The sequence below is a fragment of the Podarcis muralis genome, chromosome 1, assembly GCF_964188315.1.
Source record: "Podarcis muralis chromosome 1, rPodMur119.hap1.1, whole genome shotgun sequence".
Taxonomy (NCBI): Eukaryota; Metazoa; Chordata; class Lepidosauria; order Squamata; family Lacertidae; genus Podarcis; species Podarcis muralis.
In genome coordinates, this window is record NC_135655.1 from 75764125 (window position 1) to 75791940 (window position 27816).

The window sequence follows — 27816 nt, forward strand, 5'->3', positions numbered from 1 at the left end:
CCTGCCTGCTATTTCTCTGCGGTGAAAATGCCATTCACACTGTTGTGACTGTAGTTACACTGACTGCCAATTTGCTGCTGAGCTAAGGGATACCTAAAATATTATCTCAACCCTTATATCCATCACTGCAATCAGCCAAAGAAGTCTCCTGCAGATACCATCTGCACAAATGTAAAGAATTGGACCTTTAGCATTGTGGCACCTCCTCTTTGGAATTCCCTCCCATTACAGATTTGACAGGCATTGCTTCTGTTGTCTTTTTGGCACCTAGTAAATACATTTTTTCTTTCAACAAACCTTTTATCCTACCCTGTTTCTGTATTGGATTTGAATTTGTTTGTGTACATATGGAATAGTTTTGATTATTTTTTTTGTCTTCGCTGTGAAACCTCTTCAAGATCTTTTATGGGAGGCATTTCATTACTGGAACCAAATAAACAAATAAATACTTGTGTGAGTAGCATTACATCTAGTTCCATCTCGAGGCTGCAGTGCGACACAGTTTTTCGGGAGCAAGCCAAAAAAGTGGCAGTGGCAAAAGTACAAGTCTTATGGGTTATGTTCGCCTGGGTGGGGAAGGCAGAATGCAAGTGTCTGATTGGACCACATCAGTGTGCTTTTTTCCTGGCACTGGACAGATTTCCCATGCTTTGCATTGAGGGTTTGGGGTTTCAGCATTATGGTTTGTGCCTTTAGCACTGTGATGTTTAGAAGAGCGTATTATTTATTACATTATCATAGTCTGACGTCTCAAAATGTTGATTCGTCCTGAGCCTTTGGGAAAGGTTGGGATTCATTTCCATTTAAATGTAAACTTAGTCCAGAGGTAACCAAAACATTAACCAGTGCCCTCATTTTAAGGCTGCAATCACCAACAAAGTGCTGTAGCTGAGACTAGTTCAATGGTACTAGCATGATATTTTAACTACTGCAAGGGAATTGTGATTCCATCACAGTTGGATATAGGGGTGCAAATATTTAGAACCAGGATGTAAAGTACTTCCAAGTGCAGAAGCAAAGTCGTCTGATCTTCTTTCTTCTATTTCCCCATCCACCCAAGGTCAGGATTTTCAGACAAGAAGCCCAATAATATATGTTGCTCTGGAACTTGAGCACATTATCTCTAGTTCCCGCTTTCCCCATAAAATACTCTAACCCTTCCTGGCCAAGACATTTAGAAGCTTGGTTCATAACCAAAGAAGAGTTACAGATGTCCCAGTTAACTTCAGTTGGGTGTAGGCCTAAGTGGATGCGGGGTGTGTGTGTGGAATTCTCAGGGCCAGGGGCAAAGCCATTTCCAGAGTTCCTCAAAGCCCATGTGAAGAACAAATGGGGGGAGATAAACTTCCTTCAAATTCCTCCTCAAAGCCCGTATTTTCTGTGAAACGTTTGGCAACCTGCTAGTTACCATGTTGTACTGTTACTGAGCCCGTAAATAAGGGACAATACTATTGGACTTCCCATGCTTGTGGACTTCCCATAGGCATCTGGTGGGCACTGTGAGAACAGAATGCTGGACTAGGAGCCTTTGGTTTGATCCAACCCAGTCTCTGACTATGTCCTTATGCAACTGAAACTACTGCATCTTTGTTCCCAGCTTACCCTACTTCTGTTGATTCCCCTGTGTCAAATGTAAAGAATGTATGCTCCTCAGGGCAGGGACTGGTCCTCTTGTACTCTGTAAAGCACCAGGCATGCTGATGACCTTATATAAATAAACATTTCTCTCTCTCTCTCTCTCTCTTAAAGAACCAACCAGCTGGGAAGTTTCACAAAGAAAGAATTTGATCAGCTAGCCCCAATAGTGGACAGCTTCAGCCTCATGACATACGATTATTCAGTGCCTCAACGGTAAGGCAATGACAGTGGAAAACAATAGTACACTGAACTGGCTTTTAGGGATGTAGTAGTGACATCAGGAAACATACCTGGAGCTCACAGAAATCCTAATTAATCAGTACCCTTTAGAAGAGGAGTGGGCAGATTCCAGGCTTTATTTATTTTTTTACTTCATTATTATCTTTCTTTATGGTATACTTCTCCCCACCTCAGCATTTCATTTGAGACTGCATAGTAAATATATTGGGCAATACCTACCATTGGCCTTACTCAAGAGTAGACCCATTGAAATCAATGGACAAGTATCTTGTCCATTAATTTCAGTTAGTCTAGTATGAGTATGGTTCAGGCATTGCCAAACCTGGCCCTCCAGCTGTTCTGGGACTACAACTCCCATCATCCCTAGCTAACAGGACCAGGGATAGGTTAGGTGGATATCATCCATTGGCTACCATTCTTTTTGGCTTGCCTGTATTAGCTTTTCTTATATCTGTTTTTGGATTGGCAAATAAGCCTCTAAAATCCCTGTCCAATATGGCTTCTGAGGATGAAGAACTAAAAAAGGAATCTTGCATTTTACGTTTTCTCCCTCTTTGCTTTGAAACAGTTCTGACAGTTGCTCTCTATACACCCTTATATTTTCTTCCCACTTTATCAAATGGTGTCTTAAGGATTTGTATCTAGTTATCTCGACTGTCAGTTTGAAGTGCGCACACAAGATAAGGGAAATCATCCAGTGGCTTGTCCAAGAAATGTACAAACAGAATTCCATATTACATAGAATGTACTGCTTTTTTCCTTTAGGACTTTTAAAATTTCAGATGCCTTCCACCAATGATAGGCATATTGAAAAGAGGCAAGGAAAATGTTACAACAGAAGGCAAACTGTCAAGGATGCAAGGATCCTTTCTTAAAAAAACAATAGCAACACTTTACTTGAATTGGTTGAAGCGTACTTGAAAATACAAATATAAAATGACATGTTTGGAACATAGAAAAACCATATGTGTGAAGAATGCTGGACCTACTTTTGTGTACATCTATATATTTTAGAAAGCTGTTTGCTATGCATTTGGACTCGTGTTGAGATACTGTAACAAAATTTTGCATGATGGTGCCTGGGATCAAGTTTTTTGTCTATGTTCAGATACAATTAAATGCAATTTTTAATTGAAACGACAGACTGACCCTTTCAAAACTGCACTGATTTTAACTAATGATTTCAAAAGGGCACTGATTTTGGGGGGTTCTTACACTTCCTGAGGGATGCGGGTGGCGCTGTGGGTTAAACCACAGAGCCTAGGACTTGCTGATCAGAAGGTCGGCGGTTCGAATCCCGCTACGGGGTGAGCTCCCGTTCCTCGGTCCCTGTTCCTGCCAACCTAGCAGTTTGAAAGCACATCAAAGTGCAAGTAGATAAATAGGTACTGCTCCGGCGGGATGGTAAACGGCGTTTCCATTTGCTGCTCTGGTTCGCCAGAAGCGGCTTAGTCATGCTGGCCACGTGACCCAGAAGCTGTACGCCGGCTCCCTCAGCTAATAAAGCGAGATGAGCACCACAACCCCAGAGTCGGCCATGACTGGACCTAATGGTCAGGGGTCCCTTTACCTGAGCAATGCCAGGTACAAGGTTGCTGCTATGTACAGAAATACAGCATGCATTTTTAGAGATACAAGACTGTATAATTTTCTGGGTTCTTTTATAAACATTGCTTCTGAGTGGTTCTATATACTTGTTTATGCTAACATCCATATCCTACTTTCCTAGGCAAAATGCCCAATCAAGAATAGATAGAATAGAATAGAATAGATTCTTTATTGTCATTACACAAGTGCAACATTGCACAAGTGCAACGAAATTGGATGCCATCCTTTACAAGATAAAAACAATATAAGAAAACCATATAAAATGTAATCAAACATGAAATAACAGCAATGGAAACAAGTGCAAAAGTTAATTAAGTAATGTTTGCCGAAATAGTATGTAATGGCTTGCTGCTGATCAGAAGGTTGGCGGTTCGAATCCCCGTGATGGGATAAGCTCCCGTTGTTCTGTCCCAGCTCCTGCCCACCTAGCAGTTTGAAAGCACGTCAAAGTGCAAGTAGATAAATACCCTCTGCTGGGAAGGTAAACAGTGTTTCCGTGCACTGCTCTGGTTTGCCAGAAGTGGCTTAGTCATGCTGGCCACATGACCTGGAAGCTGTCTGCGGACAAACACCAGCTCCCTTGGCCTATAGAGTGAGATGAGCATGCAACCCCAGAGTTGTCCGCGACTGGCCCTGATGGTCAGGGGTACCTTTCCCTTTCCCTTACAGTTTGTCTCTCCAAGACGGGAGTGTTAGAAATATCCATTCATTATCCAAGGAAATACCGGTGACCAATCCCTGACATCTCTTGGTGGGTCTGCAAATGTCTCTAGACTGAAACCCTGAATAGTTGCTACCAGTCAGTGTAGGCAATGCTGAGCTTGATGGACCAATGGGCCTGACTCACTATAAGAAAACTTCTATGTTCCTTTCTCCTAGCAAGCAATACAGTTTGTTTTGGGGATTATGGATCTCCTTAGAGCAAAGGTTTGGTTTAAGATGCTTTTGCTTCTTTTTGAAACCTGTCCCTTGACATCATATTTTATTTCTTTGCTGCTGATCTCCAGGCCTGGCCCTAATTCCCCTTTACCTTGGATGCGGGCGTGTGTTCAAATGCTGGATCCAGAAGCCAAGTGGAGAAGTAAAATTCTTCTGGGACTGAATTTTTATGGCATGGACTACTCAGCACTGAGCGCTTCTGGAGAGCCAATAATTGGAAACAAGTAAGGTTTCTAGAAAACTGCCTTTTGTTGTTGTTATTAGTGTCTTGAGTGAAAATTGGGGCTAGGTTAGATGTGACAGAACCATCTGATTGCATGTTTTTATTGATTATTATTATTTAGAATATTTTTAGCTACTCTTCATTGCAGTTTAGATACCAGAGTGTGTTAAAATAGTACTGGAGTCAATTCTACAACAGTAAGCTTATTCAAAATAAAACAAAACACCACTATATCAACTAACACTCTAGGTCTTTACTTTGCTGAAATAGGCCTTAAAGTATTACTTAAGGTGTTGCCCAACTTAGATTCTCACCTGGAGTTAGATAATTCAGTGAATATTGGCACTTAATGGAACTGAAAGTCATAGCACAAATATGGCGAGAAGTTAGTCAAGAATGGAGAAAAGTGCCTGGAACAACAAATTTGGGTTTGGGGGTTGCAGTTACACCCTACACTCCCCACTTTATATGCAAACACAGCAAACAAATGGAAACAATAGGTTTTCTTCCTATCTGGTCCCTCCTTTTTAACCCCATGCCTCTTTGGCACATTTTCCTACCCAGGGGCTCTGCACATTCTACCTGTCTCCACTCTGGTCCATACCTTTTCTGTCTACTCCTGCTCTGCCCCCTCTCCTTCAGCTACCCTGCCCCCTGGGTTTTCTGTTTCTTAACCTTCTCCCTAGGCCCACGTTCCAGCCCCCAACACAACTATGTTCAATGTGTATGTCTTCATTCTCTTGCCTGATGTGCATGATTATGGCAAGTGCAAGGCCGGATAGAATTAGTTTGGAATTAAATCTGGCAATGGGCTAAAAGGTAAACAGCCTTGTCACTGAGTTCTGGACTGGCCTTGTAATAATACGGTCATAATGCTGTGGAATTCTTCAGCCTTTGCTTCTCTTAGCACGGGAGCAACTTTAATAATATGGAAAGTTATTTCTGCAGCAGATGAAATGAAGCTCTAATTGTGGACATTTCCAGCTGAATATTCAGAACATGGATAGCATACCTTCTTATTAAATTCATGCACTAGACAATAATTTATTATGTGTCAGCTTTGGGAATTGTAGCCCTCTTAATAGCAGCCCTCTTGAGCAACACTCTTGAGTTTAAATATGTCCTTTGTGCTTCTGAATACTTCTACTGGGATTGCCAACATAGCGGCCACGAGCACACATGGTCTTGCAGGGGCCTTCCATGGCACCTACAAGGTTCCTTTGTCCCCTCTCCTCACCGAGGAGACCACATAACAACGGTCCTGAAAGACCTACATTGGCTCCCGGTACGTTTTCGAGCACAGTTCAAAGTGTTGGTGCTGATCTTTAAAGCCTCGGCCCAGTATACCTGAAGGAGCGTCTCTACCTCCATCGTTCAGCCCGGACACTGAGGTCCAGCTCCGAAGGCCTTCTGGCGGTTCTCTCACTGCGAGAAGTGAGGTTGCAGGGAACCAGGCAGAGGGCCTTCTCGGTGGTGGCGCCTGCCCTATGGAACGCCCTCCCATCAGATGTCAAGGAAATAAACAACTATCTGACTTTTAGAAGACATCTGAAGGCAGCCCTGTTTAGGGAAGTTTTTAAGGATTGATGTTTATCGTGTTTTTAATTCTGTTGGGAGCCACCCAGAGTAGGTGGGGTATAAATCCAGATGGGTGGGGTATAAATCATCATCATATTCACCCCCACCCTGAAGGTCGGCTTGAAATAAGCATTTGGTTGTAGCCAGTGGAATGGGTTGTGGTGTGTGCTTGGCTGCAGTTTGTGTGTGTGGTGCTCACAACAGTCTCACTGGTTTGCATATATTCCTGGGCTCAAAAAAGGTTGGCAGTCCCTAGTTGCTACTGCCTTGCCTGCCCTATCTACCACATAGCGAAAATGCCTTTAATTTGAGCAATATTGTGATCAGGCATTTTCTGAAATACTTTGAAAGGCTGGGTAAAGTGCTCAGTCACACACATGTATTTTGTGCCTAGTGTGGAACTTTATTGAGCTATGTGATAAAACATTTTTGGTGAGAAAGCCAATCCCAGCTGTCAGGGTGTGCACACTCAAAGGGGTGTGCTCGTGCCTTTCCACCTTAATTCCATTTCCCTCTCCTTCCTAACTGCAGAATCTGCAAGTCATTTTTTTTTTAGGTTTGTCTGAAGTCCTCCAGTTAAATATAACAAAGCGTAACTATTTGCCCTATGAAACTAAGAGAGAAGCACATCAAACGTTTCATAGATTAACTTCAGTGAAAGTGCAAATGTAATAGCTCCTTTTGTGTCAATGAGGACATATTGAAATATCTTCAAAACTGACTCTAAAATCAGGCTGTGTGCCCTTAACGCCTTTAAAAGAATCTTGAGTGGGTCTTTTATGTCGGTTTACACACTAAAGAAGGTTTGATATAATAAATTGTAAGTTGAAAAATTTAAGAGATTTGACATTGAATTGTGCTGTTCAAAGACAAAGGAAGATTCTTTGCAAACTATGTAAGGATGCAGAATTCCCCTGAGAGCTTTATTGGCCGCCTGCCATTCTGTAAATAGTGGGTAATAAAAAGTGATACTTAGAAAGGCTAGAGGTGAGAGCTTCCCTGCAAATTATGGTAATGAAGAATGTTAAAGGTATGGCTACAAGTGACCTTAGTGGGGCGGAGAACAGGACCCCCCAATATTTGGGGTGGTGATGAGCGGATGTACCAGTAAAATTATTAGGTGTGGCTTGCTTACAGCAATGGCATGTTTACAGCAACATATCTGTGGGGAGATATGGATGTGTTTCCAAGGTCATAACCGCAACAGGGATACAAAGGTAATGTAATATATTGATTGAAATGAAGCCCAGCCAGATGGGCGGGGTATAAATAATAAATTATTATTATGTAATTATGTAATGTATTACCATATATTGACTGGTGTCAAAATAGAGTTAAATTACATAATACTTTTCTTTTCATGTTAGAATAAGTAGACACAGCTTGTTTCCTAGGAGCAAGCTCCTCTGAACTCATTGGGAGCTAGTGTTGGATCGTTATGCTTAGGATTGTGCTAACAGGTGAGGCTTAGTGAAAGCAGCTGGCTGGGCAGAGTGTGGTCTATTTGCATATTCACACCGATTGGTTGCTTTCAGCCTTGTGCGGTGAATGAAGTCATTGAATAATGCTGTTGGGGATATTTTTGCTAGCTGCATCTTATTCAAAATCAGAAGACATTTGGCACCACAATTTTGGCAAATAAGATGAAGATAGAGAAATTTGTATGGTTGATGAAATAGATGATAGAGGGCAGGGACTCTTGACACCACCACTGTAGAACAGCAGGTGCACAATCATCCCTGAGTCTTCCCAGGTTTTGTCAATCACTTCTACAGAGAGCAGATATTGGTAACACTTGTATTATCCACATACTTACACTTTCTGAGAGGGTGCTGTTGCTGCATCTATTGTCCTTGCCTCTTGTGTACAACTTGGTATACAGACAAGGGCTCTTAAATATGCCTATCCCATGTGAATAGCAAGGGAGGCTTTGCCAGAGGCTTAACCATTTGGCTGCATATTGGCAGGCACAACACTGCAGCTGAGTTCATGGAGAATTCTAAGAACATAGGAAAAGCCCTGCTGGATCAGGCCACAAGGGCATCTCCTCCAGCTTCATGTTCTCATGGTGGTTCACCAGATATCTGTGGGAAGCCCACAAGCAGGAGAGGAATGCAGCCGTTCCCTTACCACTTGTGTCTCCCAACAAATGGTATGCAGAGGCAGGTTGCCTTTGATCCTGGAGGTAGGTAGCATGCAGCCATCATGAGCAGTAGCTATGGATATCGACCAGGTTCGGTCACGATGTTTATAATGTTCTTACTAACCATAGTTTAACTAAATCACAGTTCCTTGTGCTTGGATATCATCGGAAACTGATTTGTTGTTGTTTGTTAAAGCAGAAGCTTCCAATCTCCTCCTTGTGACTGTGAAAGAACTGAAAAAGGGAGAGGGAATGAGTTTGTGAGAGTCACTTCAGTTCATCCATATATTGGATGAACTGTGGGCTGCTGTTGCCTCTGAGCTGTGCCACAGTCCTTTTACAGGGAGCATTGAAATGGCACATTTACAGTTGTTGGGCTGAATATGTATCATCAGTTGGGAAATGCTGTACTGAATTTTTTTGGTGTGTTTCCTTAAAGTGAGATAAGACATTTCTTCTTTTGACATATATAGCCTATGGGTGTTGTGCTTTATAATCAATGGGCTAGTCAACTGCAATGCTTTGCTTGTCTTTAATATACTTAGTGAGGTGCAATTGAATGAAGTGAAAAACATCCCCTCTCCTGTAAATTTTATTAGGTTTCATAATTGCCAAACCCAATAGATAGCACTGCATATTGGGGTTAATAAAGGTCCATAGAAACAGATGTTCTTTGGTCATTTAGTCCTTTTATTTTCTAAAACTTAATTAACTGAAAATGAGAAAAGCCCTGTAATTGCCAAAGCTTGCATTTGCAGTAACTTTGGCTTACACTTTGTAGCTTATGCCTCCTGCACAGCCTTAACTGTGGGTAAATCCATGCTTCTGGTAACTGGAGCTTCAATCAGAAATACCGAATAGCTTCTAAGGACTTGTTCACACTTGGCACGCATATCACTTGATTTCTCAACAAATGACTGTGGCTGAATGTGTGAACTGACTTCTTGGGCAAAGCATAGTATTTAAGTTTTGTGAGGTAATTTCAAAGTTCTGCCTGCCTATGATAGCTCATCCATGTGTGCAAGCCATTATTCTATCACACTTGATGTTGCAGTCTCTGACTATGTTTCGATCATATCTTGGCTCCATTAGCTGATTCTCACGTACAGTCATCTTGTTCCTCCCTTATACAATCTGGAAAACAAGACAGGAAGGATTCAGTTAATCACAGTTCTGTAGTTCTATTGCAACAGGAAACAATAGTTTCCTTAAAAGCCCAGATATGAAAACATGTTTTAAATTGGCTTAATTAATACCATTGCTTTTTCAGAAGCTATTAACCACAGTTTCCTGCTTCAGAATTAGCTAAACATTTCCTGACTTCTTTGTGCGAAGGAAAGAATGAAGCAGGTAAAAGAGTCTGGCTTCATCTGGATGCAATCATTATACAAACAGTCATAGGTGAGCAAGCCCTAAAAGATAGAATAAATATTTTCCAAATTTTCTACAGTAAGTTGTTTCATGAACAGAAAGAGTTCTGCTTGTGCAGTGGGACTTCCCACTGGATGGTTAGCACGCATCTGTCTCTGGAAACAATGGATGAGTGTGCCTTAGGGGGTGAAGTCAAACTGTTGGAGAGTTAAGTGCCTGCTGTGGCTGTAGAGACCGATACAGGAGAAACATGTTTTGTTGCAGCAGGGGCAGATGAAGGTGTCCGGTTGTGCTGTTTCAGGTGTACCATGGCATTTATTTTTCCCATGCCCATACCTTACTTAGCACCACATTGACCTCCACCCATACTTAGTGCCCCCCCACACACAGAACTTCCTCTCCCCCTTTAACTTTAGGGTGAAATTTAGATTCGCTTGGCCTTTAGCATTTGCTTGCTACCTGATTCGGCATCTTGGGCTTCTGTCACTTTTGCATGATTGCTTGATCACACAACTTTTTGTTCCATTTCTGCACCTTCACTAATTATCTTTTCTAGTAAGTGATTGCTCAATCTGTCCACATTTAATTGCCACATTGACAGGCATAATTGTAATAAAAAACAAGACTTACGAGGCTTATAGGCACTGAAAGCTAAGCTCATTAACTTAGTTTCACATTAAAGTTATAATTGGAAATCCTTAAGTCAGAAGAACTTATAATATATCTGAATTGTCTTAACATTTATTAATGCTTGTCCATTTGAGCACAACTGATCAACTTAAACCAGAGGCTGTAATACCAGCACAAACCCACACTTAAAAGCATCCTAAGGGGTCTGTTTCCTCCCCTTTTCCTTGAGCTGTGCCACAAGCTGCTTTTCATGCCAGAAGGATAGTAGGTGTGGTACAGTGGCTTTAGGGGACAAAAGAGAATTAAGGTGCGCTGCATAAGTATCTTCTCCATCCTGTTTCTCTGGATTGTGGCCATTGTTTGCTTGTAGGTCTGAGTGTGCCATTGTTTTTTGGAGTCAACATTTTATTTTTATTTTTTATTTTTTTCCTTAATTTTTATTAAGTACAGATTAGAAAACATACATATTTACAACAAAAGAAAATACAAAAGAAAAAGAAAATACATATATCCAAGGAAAAAAATTAGAGAATACTTTGTCTCTTTTCATATTTACAGTTATTTATACCTCTATAAAATGCTATTCACAATAAAGGAGTGAAATGAAAGATAAGATATCAGAAAAAAGAAAAAAAAGAACAAAGAAAGAATAAAGAAGTAAAAGAAAAGGATCATAGGTGAATTTTTTTTTAAAGTAGATAAGTATTCACTATACATAGCCGTTTCCCATCTATATTTATATTCAATTGTATAATTTCATCTTGTCCCTATCTACCTTAAAAAGTGGGGGTGGGTGGGTGGGTTTTTTTGGTGTGTTTTTTTTTGGTGTTAACATTTTGATCCCAAAGCTATCTTAAGCTACCAGGACACAATTTCTCAAGTTTTCTTTAAGGAGGCATTGCTGTTAAACCATTTTAAAGCATTAAAAAAATAAGTTTGTAGACCTGACCTTTTAGGTTACATACATGATTTTTATGAGCAATCTGATGGCTTTTGGTCTCCTGCTGCAACTTTCCACCCTTGTGCCTGAGAAGTTCCTTGCTTTTGTGCATGTGCACATGACGTGTCTGAACTTTCAAAGACATGTGTTCACTTTTTGTTGCCTGTTCCCACCAGCAGAGATACTGTGAGGTGAACATGAATGCTTAAAGATTTTCTTTCTTGTTATCCTGTCTCCTGTCTAATCTTTACTTCCAGTCAATAGCGCCAGTAATTAGCTGTGTAGTATCAGTGGGAGCAAAACCTCTTCAGACCAGCTACAAGGCAAGGTGGAGCGAAAGAACCAAGATCAGACATTCCTAATCGTGAGCAGGAGCAACAAAGGCATATTACAAATTCTAAACATGGATCTTTTGGTATTTTGTCTCCTGTTGCTGAAACGGACAGAACATTAAATGTGACTTGTACAAGATGCTGTGCTTTAAGTTGACTTGGTTCTCCGGCATTTTCTGTTTGTTTATTTCACTTGTAATTTGCTTTCTCCCCTTGAAAACTGAAATGTCAGAATGAACTTATTATGCACATTCAGGTAATATGCCTCAGTTTCAGATTAAAAATGGGTCTGATAGACCACTCATTGTACATATCGGGGAACTGAAAGCACTTAGTGATGTTAGTTTGGTCAAAGCTTCAATTTCTTGGTGGCCCTAAATGAGCCATCAGAAGCTGTCAGAACCAGACATAAAGAAAAGAAGAAACATTTTTTTAAAAAATGCATTCAAATTGAAATTTGTTGAGGTATTTGTTGTTGTTAAAGAGGATTTCTAGCTCGTGGTCTCAGTCAATGTGTTACGAAAAAGAAAATGTTTTTAATAGAACAGTATCTGCATGTAAGCAAGCTAGACATTTGTATATTTGTGGTGGTCAGACTGATATTGTAGATTTTGAAAATGCTCTGGAATGACAGAGTTAACAACAACCTATGTATTTTAGAGTTGATGGTGCATTAACTCATCTGACATCTTGCAGAAGTATCCATAACTCTAAAAACCTGGGTTCTGCAGGAATGGGTCAAAGCTTTGTAAGTGAAAGGCATTTTGAAGTAAAATATATTGCAGTGAAGCAAAGGATGAGGCACACCAAGCTTTCAGTAAAGTAATATTTATGGAGAATTGTGTGTCTTTTGACTGAGATGGAGGCCTTCGGAATAGAGAAATGCCTGCAGATTCCCACAACGCATATACACACGTATATGGATGTGTTTTACAGAATAGAAATCTTTTGAAAGGTTTCCTCGCGTAGTACACTCCCTAGAAGTGATGAAAGTTTAAAGAATCTGAAGATGAATGTTGAGGGAATAGAGGATCTGTTTTAAAGAGTGGAAAGTGAGCTGCTAAGACTGGATGAGGGCCAGCCCAAGACATTTAGAAGTCTGAAGCAAAGAAGAAAATGGCTGTACCTCATTCTGTGTGCTGAAGAGGCTGGATTGATAATTGAACCTTTCTTGAACACTGGCAATGGGGTGCCTTCCTCTTCTACCTTAGGTGGTGTATAATATGTCTAGCACACACAGCTCTGCTCTCCAGAGAGACAGGCCAGGAAGCTTAGGAGGAATGAGTGCTCCTGGTGGTGGGAAGGCTGCCACTGCTGCCTGAGGAGATTGCCTCACTCTCCCTAATGATTAGCGATGGCTGGCCCTGCTTATTGCACTGCAAGGAACTAAAGCTGATGGCAGCTGGATATTGAACACTTTTCTTTTTGGGCACATCTTGCTGCTGCATTACATCCAATACAATTACATCCAAGTGGAGAAAGCAGCTAGCATAGTTTCCTTCACCTGCTTAGAAATCACCACAGTGACCACAGTGGCTCAGTGGCCATTAGACATAGTTGAAGGCCCAAAGATGCTGAGCCCATGGAATATATGGGATTTAGATTGAGCACTGGGTTACAGAGAAGGTTACAGAGCAAAATGTGATGACAAACAGGGATCCTTAGGAAGAAAGAATTTATATAGGCTGGAGGCAGAAGAACTGGAAAGGTTTTGAAAGATGTTTCAGAGACACCTGTTTGCAGTATTGTGTGCATTAGGGGGTTGTTTGTTCCTGGAGGTGATCAGGGTTAGTTGCAGAATAATCACTTCAGGGGCCACCTTTTGTTTGTGGATACCAGTGTGGTAGAATTCAGCGTTGTCAACTTTTGTTTGAATTCGCCATTCCCCATGTTCAGTGAATGCAGAACTTCATAAATAATAGATGTTGGACTCAAGTTCACTCTCTTGAAAGATGCATTTCAGAACTGTGTGTAGGCATTTTGTGTTTTCTGGATCAGCATCACACCAGACCAAAAAGTGTCCATATATTACTTCTGTTACTAGAAAAGCACTTCTGGGGCTTAAAGCAGCCTCCCCCAGTCTTGTGTCCTTAGATGTTGTTGAACTACCATCCCACAGTCCCTGACCATTGGTAATGCTTGTTGGGAATGATGCAGGGTTGTAGTCCATTAATATGTGGGTATACAAGGAGGTGGAAGGCTGCCCAATGTATTCTGCTCCACAGTGCTGAAATAGTTTTCCATAGACCATTGTGGAATTTTGGAAATTGATGAACCAAGTTGACTTGCCTTTTCTCAAAACAGTAATAGAACAAAAATCAGTTTTGGCTTTTGACCTCCACAATTGTGTGATCTCCATCTTGATGGGGAAAATGAAGTACTTTTTTCAGTTTTAAGGTACTGAAATGCAGTTACGTCAAAGAAATGTAGTTATAACTTGATCTGAGAACTCAGATCAAAGGTTTTAAGAAAAATGTTCCAAGTCCTTGAATATAAGAACTGAACATGTGCTTCATACGCCCAACACATTGCAAAATGACAACTTCATACTAATTTTGACTGTGCTCCAGTGAGGGAGGCAGCCATAATAATACTGCAGTTATAAAAACCATTTTCATTACTTTGGGAGGGTTTATCCTTCAGATACAGCTTCAGTGGGAGGAGAGGAACCATTGCTTTAAAATTTTGGGTGGCTTCTGTGGGTGTAATTTCCTTCAGCAGAAGCAATTGTGAAAAACTTTATAGACTATTTTATCCCTCATAGCAGTTACAATCACATCTCCCTTTCATGACAGACTGCATAAGACTAAAAAGACATGACATTTTAAGGATAAATATTTTTACTTCCTCAACAGATCAAATTTTGTTCTCAGTTATGCTTTCATCTCTTAAAGAGTAGGTTTCTTCTGTTTTTGTAAAATTTGCCTACTTTTTGTGATAATTTGAGAAAATTTCTCAGCTTTGAGTGAGTGTGTGCTCTACTACATAACATACCTTCTAGTGAAAGTAACTCATATGATTATGTGGAAGAAGTGAAATACTGTAGGAACTAGTTTGACTAGCAAAATTCTAGTCCAAACCTAAGTTCTCCTAGACAAGCTATAACCTCTAGGGCAAACTTTGGTTACAGATCGTGGTTAGTGTGGAGAGAGTTGGTACCCCTCTTTGAGGATTCACACATTTGCCCTAAATGTGGTTTGGTTTAGCGTCATATTCAAACCAGGCCATTGTTGAATAAGGACAGGTTTTATTCTTATTGACTCCCAAATTGCAGTGTTTTATTTTGTTCCATAGAATTCAGTGGGAGCCATTCTGGTGTGTTTTTGTGAAAGAGAGAGAGGGTCTGGCTTTGTATTAACTTTTAGGATGAGTCAGTGCATGCATAATGCTGAGATTCCACTCTCAGGCCCCCTGAACTGTACATTTAAAGCAGTGTCACCATAAGAACAGAAGGAGAGCCTGCTAGATTAGGCCAATGGCCCCATCTAATACAGCATCCTGTTTCCAAAGTGGCCACTGCTTCAGACCGTCATGGCTTCACCCAAAGAATCCTGGGAACTGCAGTTTGTTAAGGGTACTGATAATTGTTAAGACATCCCTGTTGTCCTCAAAGTGTGGCAGTTCCCGGGGTTCCCTGAGAAAGAGGGATTGACTGTTTAAACCACTGAGAATTGTAGCTTATTGTTTATAGTTTAGCACATTTGCAGAAGTATTTGCAATGTGTGATGCTCTGTAATCCATAGGTAGGTCGTGTATATTCTTCCTCCTCTCCCTCAACCCTTTTATAGTATTTGGAAATACCAAGCACATTTTGAAATAACCAATTAATTTATTTTAAAATCTGTGTTTTGTTGTTGTGCTATGCTGTCTAGGGAGCTGGAGGTGGAGCAGTGAACATTCTGCGCTTCTTCACTAGTGCCAGCCTCTTAGTAAACTATTTCACCCACATTCTCTGTTCTTTTCCAGAGGACTATTGCATTCTCTTTTATTCTATGTATTTTCCTACCAATAAAGTTTAAATAGACTATTAAATCAATATGTCTTGGAGGAAGGAGCAATCCTCTCAAATTAGATCATTTACTGCAGGAAGACTAGTTTTATCAGACTCTTTCCCCCTGTAAATTAGTCCTAGAATACATGAGATTAGGCAGCTGATTGATTGATTGCTATAGCTGAACAGAGGAACACTCTGCTTTAAATGGAAAATCTGCTTCACTCCTTATACTTCAGTGTTTCTGAAGCTATTGTAAAATATAAATGATTTGTAACTCTTATGTTTTATACAGTCTAATGGCATCAGTATGTTACGATGGTTTTAACCATAAATCAACATAAGCATGTTGGGTGTAATAACCAAGTATGGGTGTAATGGAGAACTGCGCCATGCAAATACCCAGTTCACACATGACAGTAAGCCATAAACAATTTGTGTCCACCCCTCTTCTCCATGTGAAAGTGAAAATAGCTTATCAAAATTGTGTGATATTAGGGGAAAAATGCTTTCAAAAAAATTATGTATCTGGAGAATGTCACACTAAAATGCTGATCTATTTTTGTGAGGGTTTTTTTAAAATTGCAAACTGCTGTGGAAATGTGAAAAATTTAACTTAAGATTGAAAAAAAAAGGAAGATTTGGGCCACTTTAGCACCATACATTTAAACCAGTATGATGCCACATTAAACAGTTATAGCTTCTGTCAAAGAATTCTGGGAGCAGTAATTTGCTAAGAATTGTTAGGAGACCCCTATTCACTTCACAGAGCTACAGTTCCTAGTTTCCTGTGAAGGGGGCTTGATTGTTAAACTACTCTGGGCATCATAACTCTGTGAGGGAAATAGGGGTGTCCTATGAACTCTCAGCACGCTTAACAAAATACAGCTTCCGGGATTCCTTGGGTATGCTAGGAGTTTCTAAAGTAGTATAATAGTGCTTTAAATGTATGGTGTGATTGTGGCCTTAGAGAGGAATAGAAATTGACAGATTCACCTTTTACTGTTCTTGCCTTGCCTGGTTCACATGTAATACTAAATCGGTCCTCTAATTTATTTCCTCCCTGCTTACTGTTATGTGTAAACTGGGCCAGTAACTGTCTTTGACTTAACTCGAAGTTCACAAGCTTGGTCCTTCTAACTAACAGCCAGCTGAGGGAGGGGCCCCACCCATTTGCCATCTCACACAGAGCCCGTCTTTTCTTTGTTTCCCTTAATGGTCCATCACCCCGGCTAGGAGACCACCTAAACAGGAAGCTAGTCTGACTTATTCTTTAGTGCTTGCTGGATCCAGGGTTTAGAAGGGTCTCGGCATACAGGTATATTGTGCGACTGAAGCAGATAGATTCTTAGAGAACAGCAAACTTCCAGAATATTTCCGCATATAAGCTGTATGTTACTTTGCGCTTTTGTCTTAAATTCCTCATCAGGACTGGTAGCCAAAAATCACCCCCAGCTATTCCCAAACCTATTAGCTTTGGAGAAAAATGTTGATCTTGGGAGAGTACTTCATTTTTAAAAGAGCAATATGCTTTCTGCTTGAACTCATACCAAACATTAGGAAAGTGTTTTAGCAAATTACAGTTCACCACTAACGACAGGCTTGGGAGAGGAGGTTGCTGTTGCACAGATGCTGTTGCCTTTTAACATGGCAACTTGTTTATTAACTGGGAAAATGCTGCCTATTGAGAGAGGATGGAAAAAGTCCCAAGAGCTCCTATATGAGAGGCAAACTGCATTCTACACATAAGAGCTCCAGTGCCATTTAAGAAAGGAAAACGCCTTCAGGTGATTAAATTTGAAGCGAAGGAGCCTGTGTGTATGCGGGGGGGGGGGTGTTAACCCTTTCTGTGCATTGCTTTGCTGTAAATCATTCTCCGATCCCAATAACTTTTTTCCGATGTGAATTTCCATGAGCATGCAACATATAGGCAGCATGTAGGCAGCGCTCAAATAGCTTCTAGAATTTATGAAACAATGTAGAGACCAAGCTGATCCAAACACCGGTTCCTCTTCTTCCAAGTCATTCATTCATATAAGGATTGCTCAAATTCTTACAAACCTTCTGGGTTTTTTTCTAGTCTCATGTACTTAGCTTAGCATATAAACATGTGTTTATAAGTGGTCCATGTTTCACAAGCATATAGTAAGGTTGGTAGTACAGTAGCTTTGTAAACAAGCATTTTGGTTTCCCTGCGAATGTCCTGGTCCTCAAACACGCTGCACTTCAATTGGGAGAAAGCCGCACTTGCAGAGCTCAGGCGATGCTGGATTTTGGCATCAATGTTGGCCCTTGTGGAAAGATGCCTAGGTAGGAGAAGTGATTGATATTTTCCAATGTTACACCACTGAGTTGGATTTGTGGTGCTGCAGAGGGGTTATTTTGTACTTGTTGGTGCAGCACTTTGGTTTTTTGGATGTTGAGTGATAGGCCAAACTTTTTGTAAGCGTCTGCAAAGATATTTAGGATGGTTTGGAAGTCATCCTCTGAGCGTGCACACACGTTGTCATCTGCATACTGAAGCTCTATGACGGAAGTTACGGCAACCTTACTCTTTGCTTTCAGCCTGCTCAGATTGAAGAGCTTTTCATTTGTTCGATATATGATTTCTACTCCGGTTGAGAGTTTCCCTTCGACAAAGTGTAGGATCATGGCAATGAAAATAATGAATAGAGCAATAACACAACCCTGTTTAACACTTGATTCCACTGTGAATGGTTTACTTTGAGAGCCATTGTTATCTGTGATTGTTGCTGTCGTATTATCATGGCGGAGCCAAATGATGTTTACAAATTTATCTGGGCAGCCAATTTTCAGAAGGACAGTCCACAGGGCATTACGATTTACAGTGTCGAAAGCCTTAGTGAGGTCAATAAACGCCATATACAGGGGTTGGTTTTGCTCTCTGCATTTTTGTTGAAGCTGTTGAGTGGTGAAAACCATGTCCACTGTCCCCCTAGAAGGCTGAGAACCATTTTGGGATTCAGGAAGGGTCACCCTCGGATATTGTTAAGAGATGGTTTGCTAAGATCCTTGCAAGAATTTTGCTGGCCACAGCTAATAGAGAGATGCCTCAATAGTTTCCACAATCAGTTCTGTCACCTTTTTAAAAGAGATTGGTAATTTTGACATCCCTAAAGTCTGCTGGGATCTCTTCTCTTTCCCAGATTTTTTCGATGAGCTTGTGAAGTTGTTGTGTAAGTTCAATTCTACCCGCTTTGAAGATTTTGGCAGGTATCCCATCAGGTCCACTGGCTTTGTTGTTTTTCATTTGGCCAATAGCTGTACACAACTCTCCCAGAAAGATTCCACCAACGGTGTCTCCAAAAATTTTTACACATCACTTGGGAAGACAGGCGAACTAATATCAGTGTACTGGAAGAAGCAAAGATCACTAGTGTTGAAGCAATGATTCTTCAACATCAGCTTCGTTGGACAGGTCATGTGCGGATGCCTGATGATCGTCTTCCAAAGCAACTACTCTATTCCAAACTTAAAAATGGAAAGCATAATGCTAGTGGTCAACAAAAGAGGTTTAAAGACTATCTCAAGGCAAATCTAAAAAAAATGTAGTATAAACACTGACAACTGGGAAACACTGCCCTGTGAGTGCTCCACTTGGAGAACAGCCTTTACCAAAGGTGTCTTGGGCTTTGAAGACACTTGAACTCAGGACACAAGGGAAAAATGTGCTAAGAGGAAGGCACGCTTGGCAAATCCACACTGTGATCAGCTCCCGCCCGGAAACCAATGTCCCCACTGTGGAAGGACGTGTGGATCCAGAATTGGCCTCCACAGGCACTTACGGACTCATTGTTAAAACCGTGTTCATGGAAGACTATCTTACTTGGCTATGAGTGATTGCCAAAGAAGAAGAAGAATAAACATGTGTAATTCCTGGCTTAGACTTTTGCAATGAACATATTTTTACCATATCAGGCCCCATCGACACTATACATTAAAAGCACTATGCCACCACTTTTAACAGCTGCGGCTTTCCCCTAATAATCATGGGAGCTGCAGTTTCAGGGTGCTGAGATTTTTTTAGGAAACCCGTATTCCCACCCACCCACAGAACTACAACACCCAGAGTTCTCTGGGAAAAGGGACGGGTTGTTAAACCATTCGGGGAATTGTAGCTCTGCAAGGGGAATAGGGGTCTCCTGATGACTCTCAGCACCTTTAACAAACTGCAGTTCCCAGGATTCTATGGGGGAAGCCATGACTGTTTAAATGCCACTTTAAATGCATAGCACAGATGGGGGCCATCAGAGATAGGGAACGTGGTCTTCTAAATGACGTTGGACTGCAACACCCATCAATTCCATCCAGCATGGATATTGGTCAGAAATGGCAGGAGTCCAGCAAGTCGCCCATCTCTGCACTACAAACAAATGCACCACAGTTGCCACTAGTTGAGAGGCTGTTCTTTTGATGCCACATAGTCCTATGGAATTGCTCATGCGATGATGGTGAAAATCTGCAGTGCAGAGCCTGCTGCACTTGTAGATGTCCCCCATGCAACAGAGTTCAGAATTTGGGGAAACTTCTATCATGGAGAATATCATCAATAAGTAAAAGAGTAAAAACCATCCTAAACTTTTATAGTAGCTATTTTAAGATCCTGGAGATCTTGGATCTTGAAGGATAAGCATTCATTTCTTTAACTGCCATAGATGATTATTAACAAGAGATAATGAAATTGGGGGATGGAGCAGAGGAAATTCAGTTTCCAGCAGAAGGTTAGTCAGTTACTTGTAACTGATCGAGATACTGATCCCACCAGATGTATATTTTTAAAAAAGAAAATATACAAATTGTATTGCATTCAGATAATTAAAATGTCATAACAGTTTTCACATTCCGTTGCTTAATTAAGAGCAATAAAGATCATGCTAAATCTGAATGAATCAGTAATTTCCTCACTAATCACACAAATGCCAATGTCAGCATCATAATGGGATGCACAAATCTGGCAGTAATGAAGCTGCGGCTATTGGGGAAATTAATGTGAGTGTTCGCACAAATTGCACAGCAAGTTTTTTTTCAAGTTGCATTCAACTGCGTTTCCAAGCAGCAAATTTTAACAAACTACGTGCACCCAAGTATGGTTGTGATAGCCTAAGAAGTGTGTGTTGTATGTTTTAAGTCCTTATCTTTCCAGCGTGGTGAAAAAATAGGCTTGTCTGCTCTACACTACACACTTTCTTCTTGTTTCTAGTTGATGTGATTTAGTTGAAGGATCATGCTACACTCCAAGCAATAGGTAAAGGTAAAGGACCCCTGGATGGTTAAGTCCAGTCAAAGGCAACCATGGGGTTGTGGCGCTCATCTCGCTTTCAGGCCGAGGGAGCCAGTGTTTGTCCACAGACAGTTTTCCGGGTCATGTGGCCAGCATGACTAAACAGCTTCTGGCGCAACGGAACACCGTAAAAGAAACCAGAGTGCACGGAAACACTGTTTACCTTCCTGCCACAGCAGTACCTATTTATCTACTTGCGCTGGTGTGCTTTTGAACTGCTAGGTTGGTAGGAGCTGGAACAGAGCAACAGGAACTCACTCCATTGCGGGGATTCGAACTGCTGACCTTCCTGTTGGCAAGCCCAAGAGGTTCAGTGGTTTAGACCACAGTGCCACCCAGCAATAGGGCTAGTAATACTGACATCTGTTACGGTGTTTGTGGTTCATTGTATTTACAGGTCACTCAGTGAATTAATTAGAACTGCTAAGGGTCTAAAGCAGGCTCAGACAACTTGTGACCCACTAACTAACAAACAAGCCATGTATGGAAGCCTGTCAGGGACATAATAAGCCACTTGCTTTGCTACCTGCCCATGACTTACCAAATGGGAAATTGCCAAAGCCTAGCAAGCAACCATTGGAGGCACTGCTAAGCTGAACTGAAGGCTGTACACTGCCCAGGGGACTCCCAAATGATGCATCAACAAATTAACCTTTACCTAATTTCAGAGGTGGCCAAGGGTTGTCCTGCCACTTGCCTGCCAGCCCCATTCCTTCTCCCCCTCTTCTCACTCCTTGCCTACTTCAGAATTGTTTTTGCAACTGCAGATGCATCATTATCACTGTCACCCCCCGCCGCCCTGCTCTGACTTCCTCAGGATGTTGTATCTCATGAAGAAGTCTGCACCTCCATCACTTGGTTGTGACAGCTAAAAAAACTTTAACCTTTGTACTGGCACAGGCTCTGTAATAAGATCTGAGTGCCAATTTGCATGTGACCACCATGTACGTATCATGAGTTAATAACACCAGAATGAATTATGTCCTAGCAGTACAGTTTTATCTGAGTAAGCTACACCATCATTATTATACTTCAGGAACATATTAAACTCAAGTGACTTACCATTTAGATGTGACCCAGAAATCCCAGAGGGGGTGGATAGTGGCAGACAAAGGCTCAAAGATTCCTTGGGCTAACACGCAGTTTTGAAGGAAGAGGAAAAGGCAGGTTGGTTGTCAAGGAGTGCTTTACATTGGAGCACCCTGGGGTGAAGAAAAGATGTGAGTGAAACCCAGAGCTCTGAAAAGGTGGGTGGAAGTTAGCAACTGGGTTATTCTTTATGACATAAATGAGAAGGAGCCTGGACTGTTGACTTCTGGTGACCAGTCAGCTGATTTCCTAAATTCTTTCTGGCTTGCAAAGCTGTAAAATAGGGAAAGGAGAGCTTGCACTCCCCTGTTCATCTAAATAGAGAACAAAAAGGACTCTTTTTAAGGAGAACTGAATCCAGACCTGTGTTTTGTGCCACACTTCCATATGGAATATTACCTCTCATTTGCATTACAGGTGCCATCAACTGTTTAGCCGTTGTTGTTCATAGGCTTCCACGTATAGGTAATATGGGAGTGTTAGTGTGGAAAGTCCATGTTTGGTGGGTGGTGGCAGAGTATCAAGGAACTATGTGGGCATGTGCTGTGTTAGCTTTGGTCTCTGCAGTTATCCTGCTTTTGACTCTGCTGCTGTGTGTCCATTGGCTCTTGGCCAAAATAATAGGATTAGGCTGCTGAATAGTATATTTCCTCCGTTTTTAAATTCTGCAATGGTTCCTCTCCAGGAACCAGGTTGGTGATTTGAATGTTTCTTGTGCAGTAACTTGCTGCTAGCTATGATTGCTCTAAGCGGGCATTTATAGACTGAAGAGTTCACTGCTGGGATATTTTTCTCACTTATGCAGAGTTTATATCTTCAATCCACCCTCCACTACTTCTTAGCATAAATTTACAGTTTTCAATACAATAGAATTGTATCCAATAATACAGTTTCATATGGTTCTCAACTTATTTTCATAAGCCCCCCTCCCCCCGCCAACTGCTGATCTCCTGTTGAGGGGATTTATATGAGAAAAATGTATTATGCAAGTCCTATAAGGTGTGCTTCGGGTTATATCACTTTCCTGTCTCTCCTATCACTGGGCTTTTCCAGGCTGTCACTATTTTCAAGTGGGATTCAGTCACATACCAGCAAATTCAGGATGTGCAGTTACAGCTGATTGAGAGGTCGTCCTCAAGAAATGCTCTCCCCCCAAAGTTCTGGTGTTTTGTGATAAGGCAGGTGCCAGGGAAAATGCCCTGGAAAGTGTGGGGGAGAGCACTTGCTTTGACACAGCAGTGATCTCAGCGCAGACAAATCACAATGAATGTTCATTAAATAGCTAATGTAGTCTTATCTCACTTCAAGCAATTCGGGATGAATGCTCCATTAACAGATCATCTGAAAGTGCCCAGTGTCACTGTCCTTCTTCCCTCATCCTCTACCTGCATGAAACAAATATTCGTATGAAAGAATTCGTCAGCATTTAAAGAGAGCAATCTTTAAATATCACACACCTGGAGGCATTTTAATACAGATTAACCTTCCACTCAATTAGTTCCACTCTCACTCATTTAATGGTTTAGCTAAAATTCCCTGATATCTAGGTGTATTGTGTATCGATGCCATGCATTGCGCTTGCAGTTGCAAATCTTGGCCTAGCCCCTCCCCCCCGCCTTAATTCACTCTCTAAATTGCGCTAGTCTTGTGCAGAGCAAGCTCCTAACAAAAGTGTGAGCATCTCTTGAGGTTTGTAAAGTAGGTCTGTTAATTTGTTTTTTCTTATTTGTAAGTATGTATGGTTTGATTTATGTTTGCTCCTGATTCATTATGGAAATTACGTTCATCAGTCTGTGAAGCCTGATCACTAAGCAATATTCAACATGGAAATTACAGGCCTAAATTTTCATGCATACAGATGAGTGATAAATTTGCCTGTATTTGCAGTGACTGCAACCGTGTACACAAATTAAGCGTCCTGTGATACAATTCAGCTGAAACTTTAAACCTAATAGTTACACTCTGTAGAAAACAGTTGGGCTTCTATTCCTTAATTAGCAATGCTACTGAAATTAAGAGCAGTAGAGGCGGGACAGTCTAATTTTGGTTTGTGAAACTTTATCAGCTTCAATTTCAATAGTCTTTTTGGGCTGATTCACTCACTATGTCTGTCTCTCCCCCTCCCCCTGGGTAAAGCAGCTCTGTCCTTGGCCATACATGTGCCCATGTGAAGAAATGTAATGTGTGTAATGTCTTCCATCGGACCACATGCTTTTTTTCTCTGCAATTTTCACAGTCATTGTATTGCTTCCCCCCTGCAGCTGACAGTCATTGCGATTATTTATTTATATGGTCTATGGGTAGGGAAATTCTGGCCTATAGACCAATCCTTGCCTGCCACAGGGTCCAATTTAGCCTGTGAAGCCCCCCCCCCCCATCACTGCTGAAGTCAGCTGATAGGCAAGAGGACAGGGTTGAATTCTGTGTTGTCTGCACAACCCTGTTCCTAGCAGAGAAAAACATCTTGCAGCCAATATCTAATCTCTCATCATCAGTGTGGGTATTAAAGCCCTGTGCAAAAACACCTTTTGAAGGAGCTCTCTCGTGCGCACTGCTTCCAAGAGGCTTTTGTCTTTCCCTTCTCACACTGGTGGCAGCAGCAGCTGGGCTAGGGGAGGAATGAAGGCAAGAAAGCCTTCAGGCTCCACCCCATACTTCTCCTTTAAACCTCTGTAGACCTTGCACCTTGTGGACACATTCATATGTCGAAGGACAGGTTGAGATGGCTCACATATAGTAGTGTATGAATTAGCCCCCCAAAATGTGAATCGGAAAGTTTTCACTATGCAGAAGTTATGGGGCTGGTAAGATTTTTGAGGAATCACATAGCATAACCTTGCTTCCTGACTTCAGCAACCTAGCTAGGTGCCAGTGACTACTGAACACTGTTTCTACACTACTGTGAATAATTTTTGTTTGAGAGAAGCACCAGCTTATTTTCTCTTAAAAGGTAAGGCCTGTTAGGCAACTCTGCTTATTTCTGTATGATCTGGAAAAGAATTGAGGCCGTGTGACTGTGCTTTAAGGAACAACAAAAGAAGCTGCTTTGTAGTGAGAGACCATTGGTTCATCTCATTGAGTGTTATGTTCACTGACTGGCAAGAGCCCTCCAAGGTTTCAGAAAGGAATATGCCCTACCTGGTACCTTCTGGGTTACGAACATAAGAAGAACCTGTTGGATCAGGCCAATGGAGTATCTAGTCCAGCATCACAGTGGCCAGCCAGATGCCTGCAGGAAGCCTGAAAGCAGGACCGAAGTGCAAACAGCACTCGCCTGACTTGTGGTCCCCGCAGCTGACATTGGGAAGTATACACTGCCTCTGACAATGGCGGTGGTGCCTAGCCATTGTGGCTAGTAGCTATTGAGAGCCATATCATCCATGAATTTGTCTAATCTGCTTTTGAAGCCATCCAGGTTGTGGCCCATCACTACTTATTGTGGGAGCAAATTCCATAACTAATCTCTACCGTTGAGCTGCGGTAAGTCATTCAAAAAGTCATTCAGATGAGTTACTGGAAATTACCAACTGTTTTTGGCCAGTGATCACTATAACAGTTGATGCTATTTTCTCCCGCTATGAGTTCCTTAAAGTTTAATTTCTAAGAAATACAGGCACATAATGCTTTAATACATCGTCAGAATAAAATATTTGTAATTTTAGTGTACTGGAAATAGACTTAAACTTTTTTTATTCCTGTTTTTGGCACTGCTCATTTGCTTGAAATGCAGCTCCCAGAATAAGCTATTCAAGCACAGGGATAATGTAATTATTCCGTAGGACTGTATTCTGAGCTGTATGTTGCTGTGTTTTATTAATTCTGTGAATTTAGCTGTTGCAAAGCATCACTAATATATAAATCACCAGTTCATTTTCCCCTCTGATTGTAAGCATACCTGAAAGTGATGAGATGCTATAGCTCTTTTAATGCCACTTCAAGTATAATATTTTTTGCTCAGAAGATATCACACTCAGACAAAGCAGAGGGAGCCGGAGGGGCAATACTAATAATGTGTTCTATTCAGGACAAGGCAAAGATTGCTCAGATGTGCTGAAAAGCAAAATGGTCCAAGTTCTCCAAGAGAGTGGCTTAAACCCCCCCCCCCCCAACACAACTCATCATGGTGGTGCTAATTTTGCATGCTTCCCTGCCCCACCCCCTGGAGTAATCAAAAGAAAAACTGTGGGGGCCGGGCGGGGAGAAATGCTGTGAGGGACTCCTGTTTGCTGGAAGCCCTGCAAATAAATGATTAGAATTTTCTAACCAGACCAGGTTAAAGGTGCTTATATTCATTTAAAAGCCCTTAACAACTTAGGTCCAGAATAGCTCAGGGACCACCTACTCCCTTATATATTTTGGGGAGTCACTATTATTGGTGGCTTGGATGCACAGCTTATTTCCACTAGGAGACATGCATTGCAATGTAGATTATCTTGCTGGTAAGAAGCTTCCAGGAGTTGATTCTTCTGTATATGCTGTAAGAAGCTCATCCACTTCTGACAGCAACAGCTGTAGTAATTAGCCAACTAAACATATTTTTTCCTGATAATCTGTGATGGCTAATAAACTTTAACAACCTGCAAAACACCCCATGGATCAATTCAGATATTAGCATTAGATATAAGTATTTGCCTTTCACTAATGTTGTTGTTGACAGGAGTGCAAGAGGTGAAGGAGTAGCAGGCTTCTCTTCTTTGTTTAGGGAAAATGCATTTCAAATGAATTAATAAATTCTTGCAGGCAGTCTGGAGAATATTAATGATGTGCAGAGACTTGAGAAAGCAGGTCATTTGAAAAACAACATGTATTTCATTAAACCCGATGCTTGGGGTACCAGAGACTGAGGTGCCGTGAAGAACAAAATATGAAGTTTTGATTTAAGCTGCCGTAAAACGTGTGTGTAGTAATTTGTGTGGGATAAATGAAAGTTGCAAGGGCATAAAAGATAATACACAATAAGGAAAGGCAGAGCAAGACTGAGTTACTAGATTGTAGATAGGAAACACGTTTACATTTTAACTGGGATAAATAGGCCATTTGAAGCTATCCTACTGCAGTTCTCCTCTTCAGAGGTAGTCCAAACCATTAAGAGGTAAGTATATCCCACATTGGCGTTTTTTCCACCTGGGATCACTTGGCACCAGGGACGGAGTCTTTGGCGGAAAAAAATAACAATACTTACCCGTAAGTGCAGTTATACTACAGTGACCCTATCTATTTGCACAACACGTCATCTTTTTCTTAGACTATTGTGTCTGAGAAATATTGATAGTAAGGGAACTTCTAACAGAAGCCCTTCCCTTCCCTTCCCTTGTCTGTAACGGTTGTGAGGTGGAAATTTTCTCCAGCACAATATGCTACAAAAGCGCCATGGTGATTCATCATATTTTGTGGCAGCTCCTATTAGTGAGACTTAGAAGGACCATTCTCAAGGAAGCAACTTCCATTCCACACAGCTCATGGTTGATCTCTAGGCATCTACCACAAAAAATAACTGCCAATAATTCATATATTTTTTTAAAAAAAAATGAATGGTCATAGCAGACATTAAATTGGAGGGAGGATGGTAAAGACATTAACCCCCTAAATTAATCTCTAGGAGTGATGGGAATGAGTGAAATGCAGATGGCATTCTGTTAATACCCACTGTGCTTATTAAGTTTTTGAAGATCAGTATCTGGATAAAGTTGGATGCTGTGACCCAATAGATTGATTGTGTGATGCTTATAGAACAGGCAATGGGGCCATAACACGGTAGCAGGATATGTGATTTGCATGCCAAAAGTCCCAGG

At 41.3% G+C, this 27816-nt stretch overlaps 1 protein-coding gene across 4 annotated transcripts in view; it reads left to right on the top strand.

The window, feature by feature from the left end:
* Window positions 1-27816, top strand: part of CHID1 (chitinase domain containing 1) — an 82931-nt gene that overhangs the window by 30088 nt on the left and 25027 nt on the right. For all 4 annotated transcript variants that reach the window (XR_013393630.1, XM_077931574.1, XM_077931576.1 and 1 more), the window contains exons 8-9: window positions 1750-1851; window positions 4494-4649. Coding sequence is in view for 3 of the 4 variants with exons in the window: in XM_077931574.1 (XP_077787700.1) it covers window positions 1750-1851; window positions 4494-4649 (258 nt within the window). In the remaining variant the exon portion in view is untranslated. The remainder of the gene's footprint in view (window positions 1-1749; window positions 1852-4493; window positions 4650-27816) is intronic.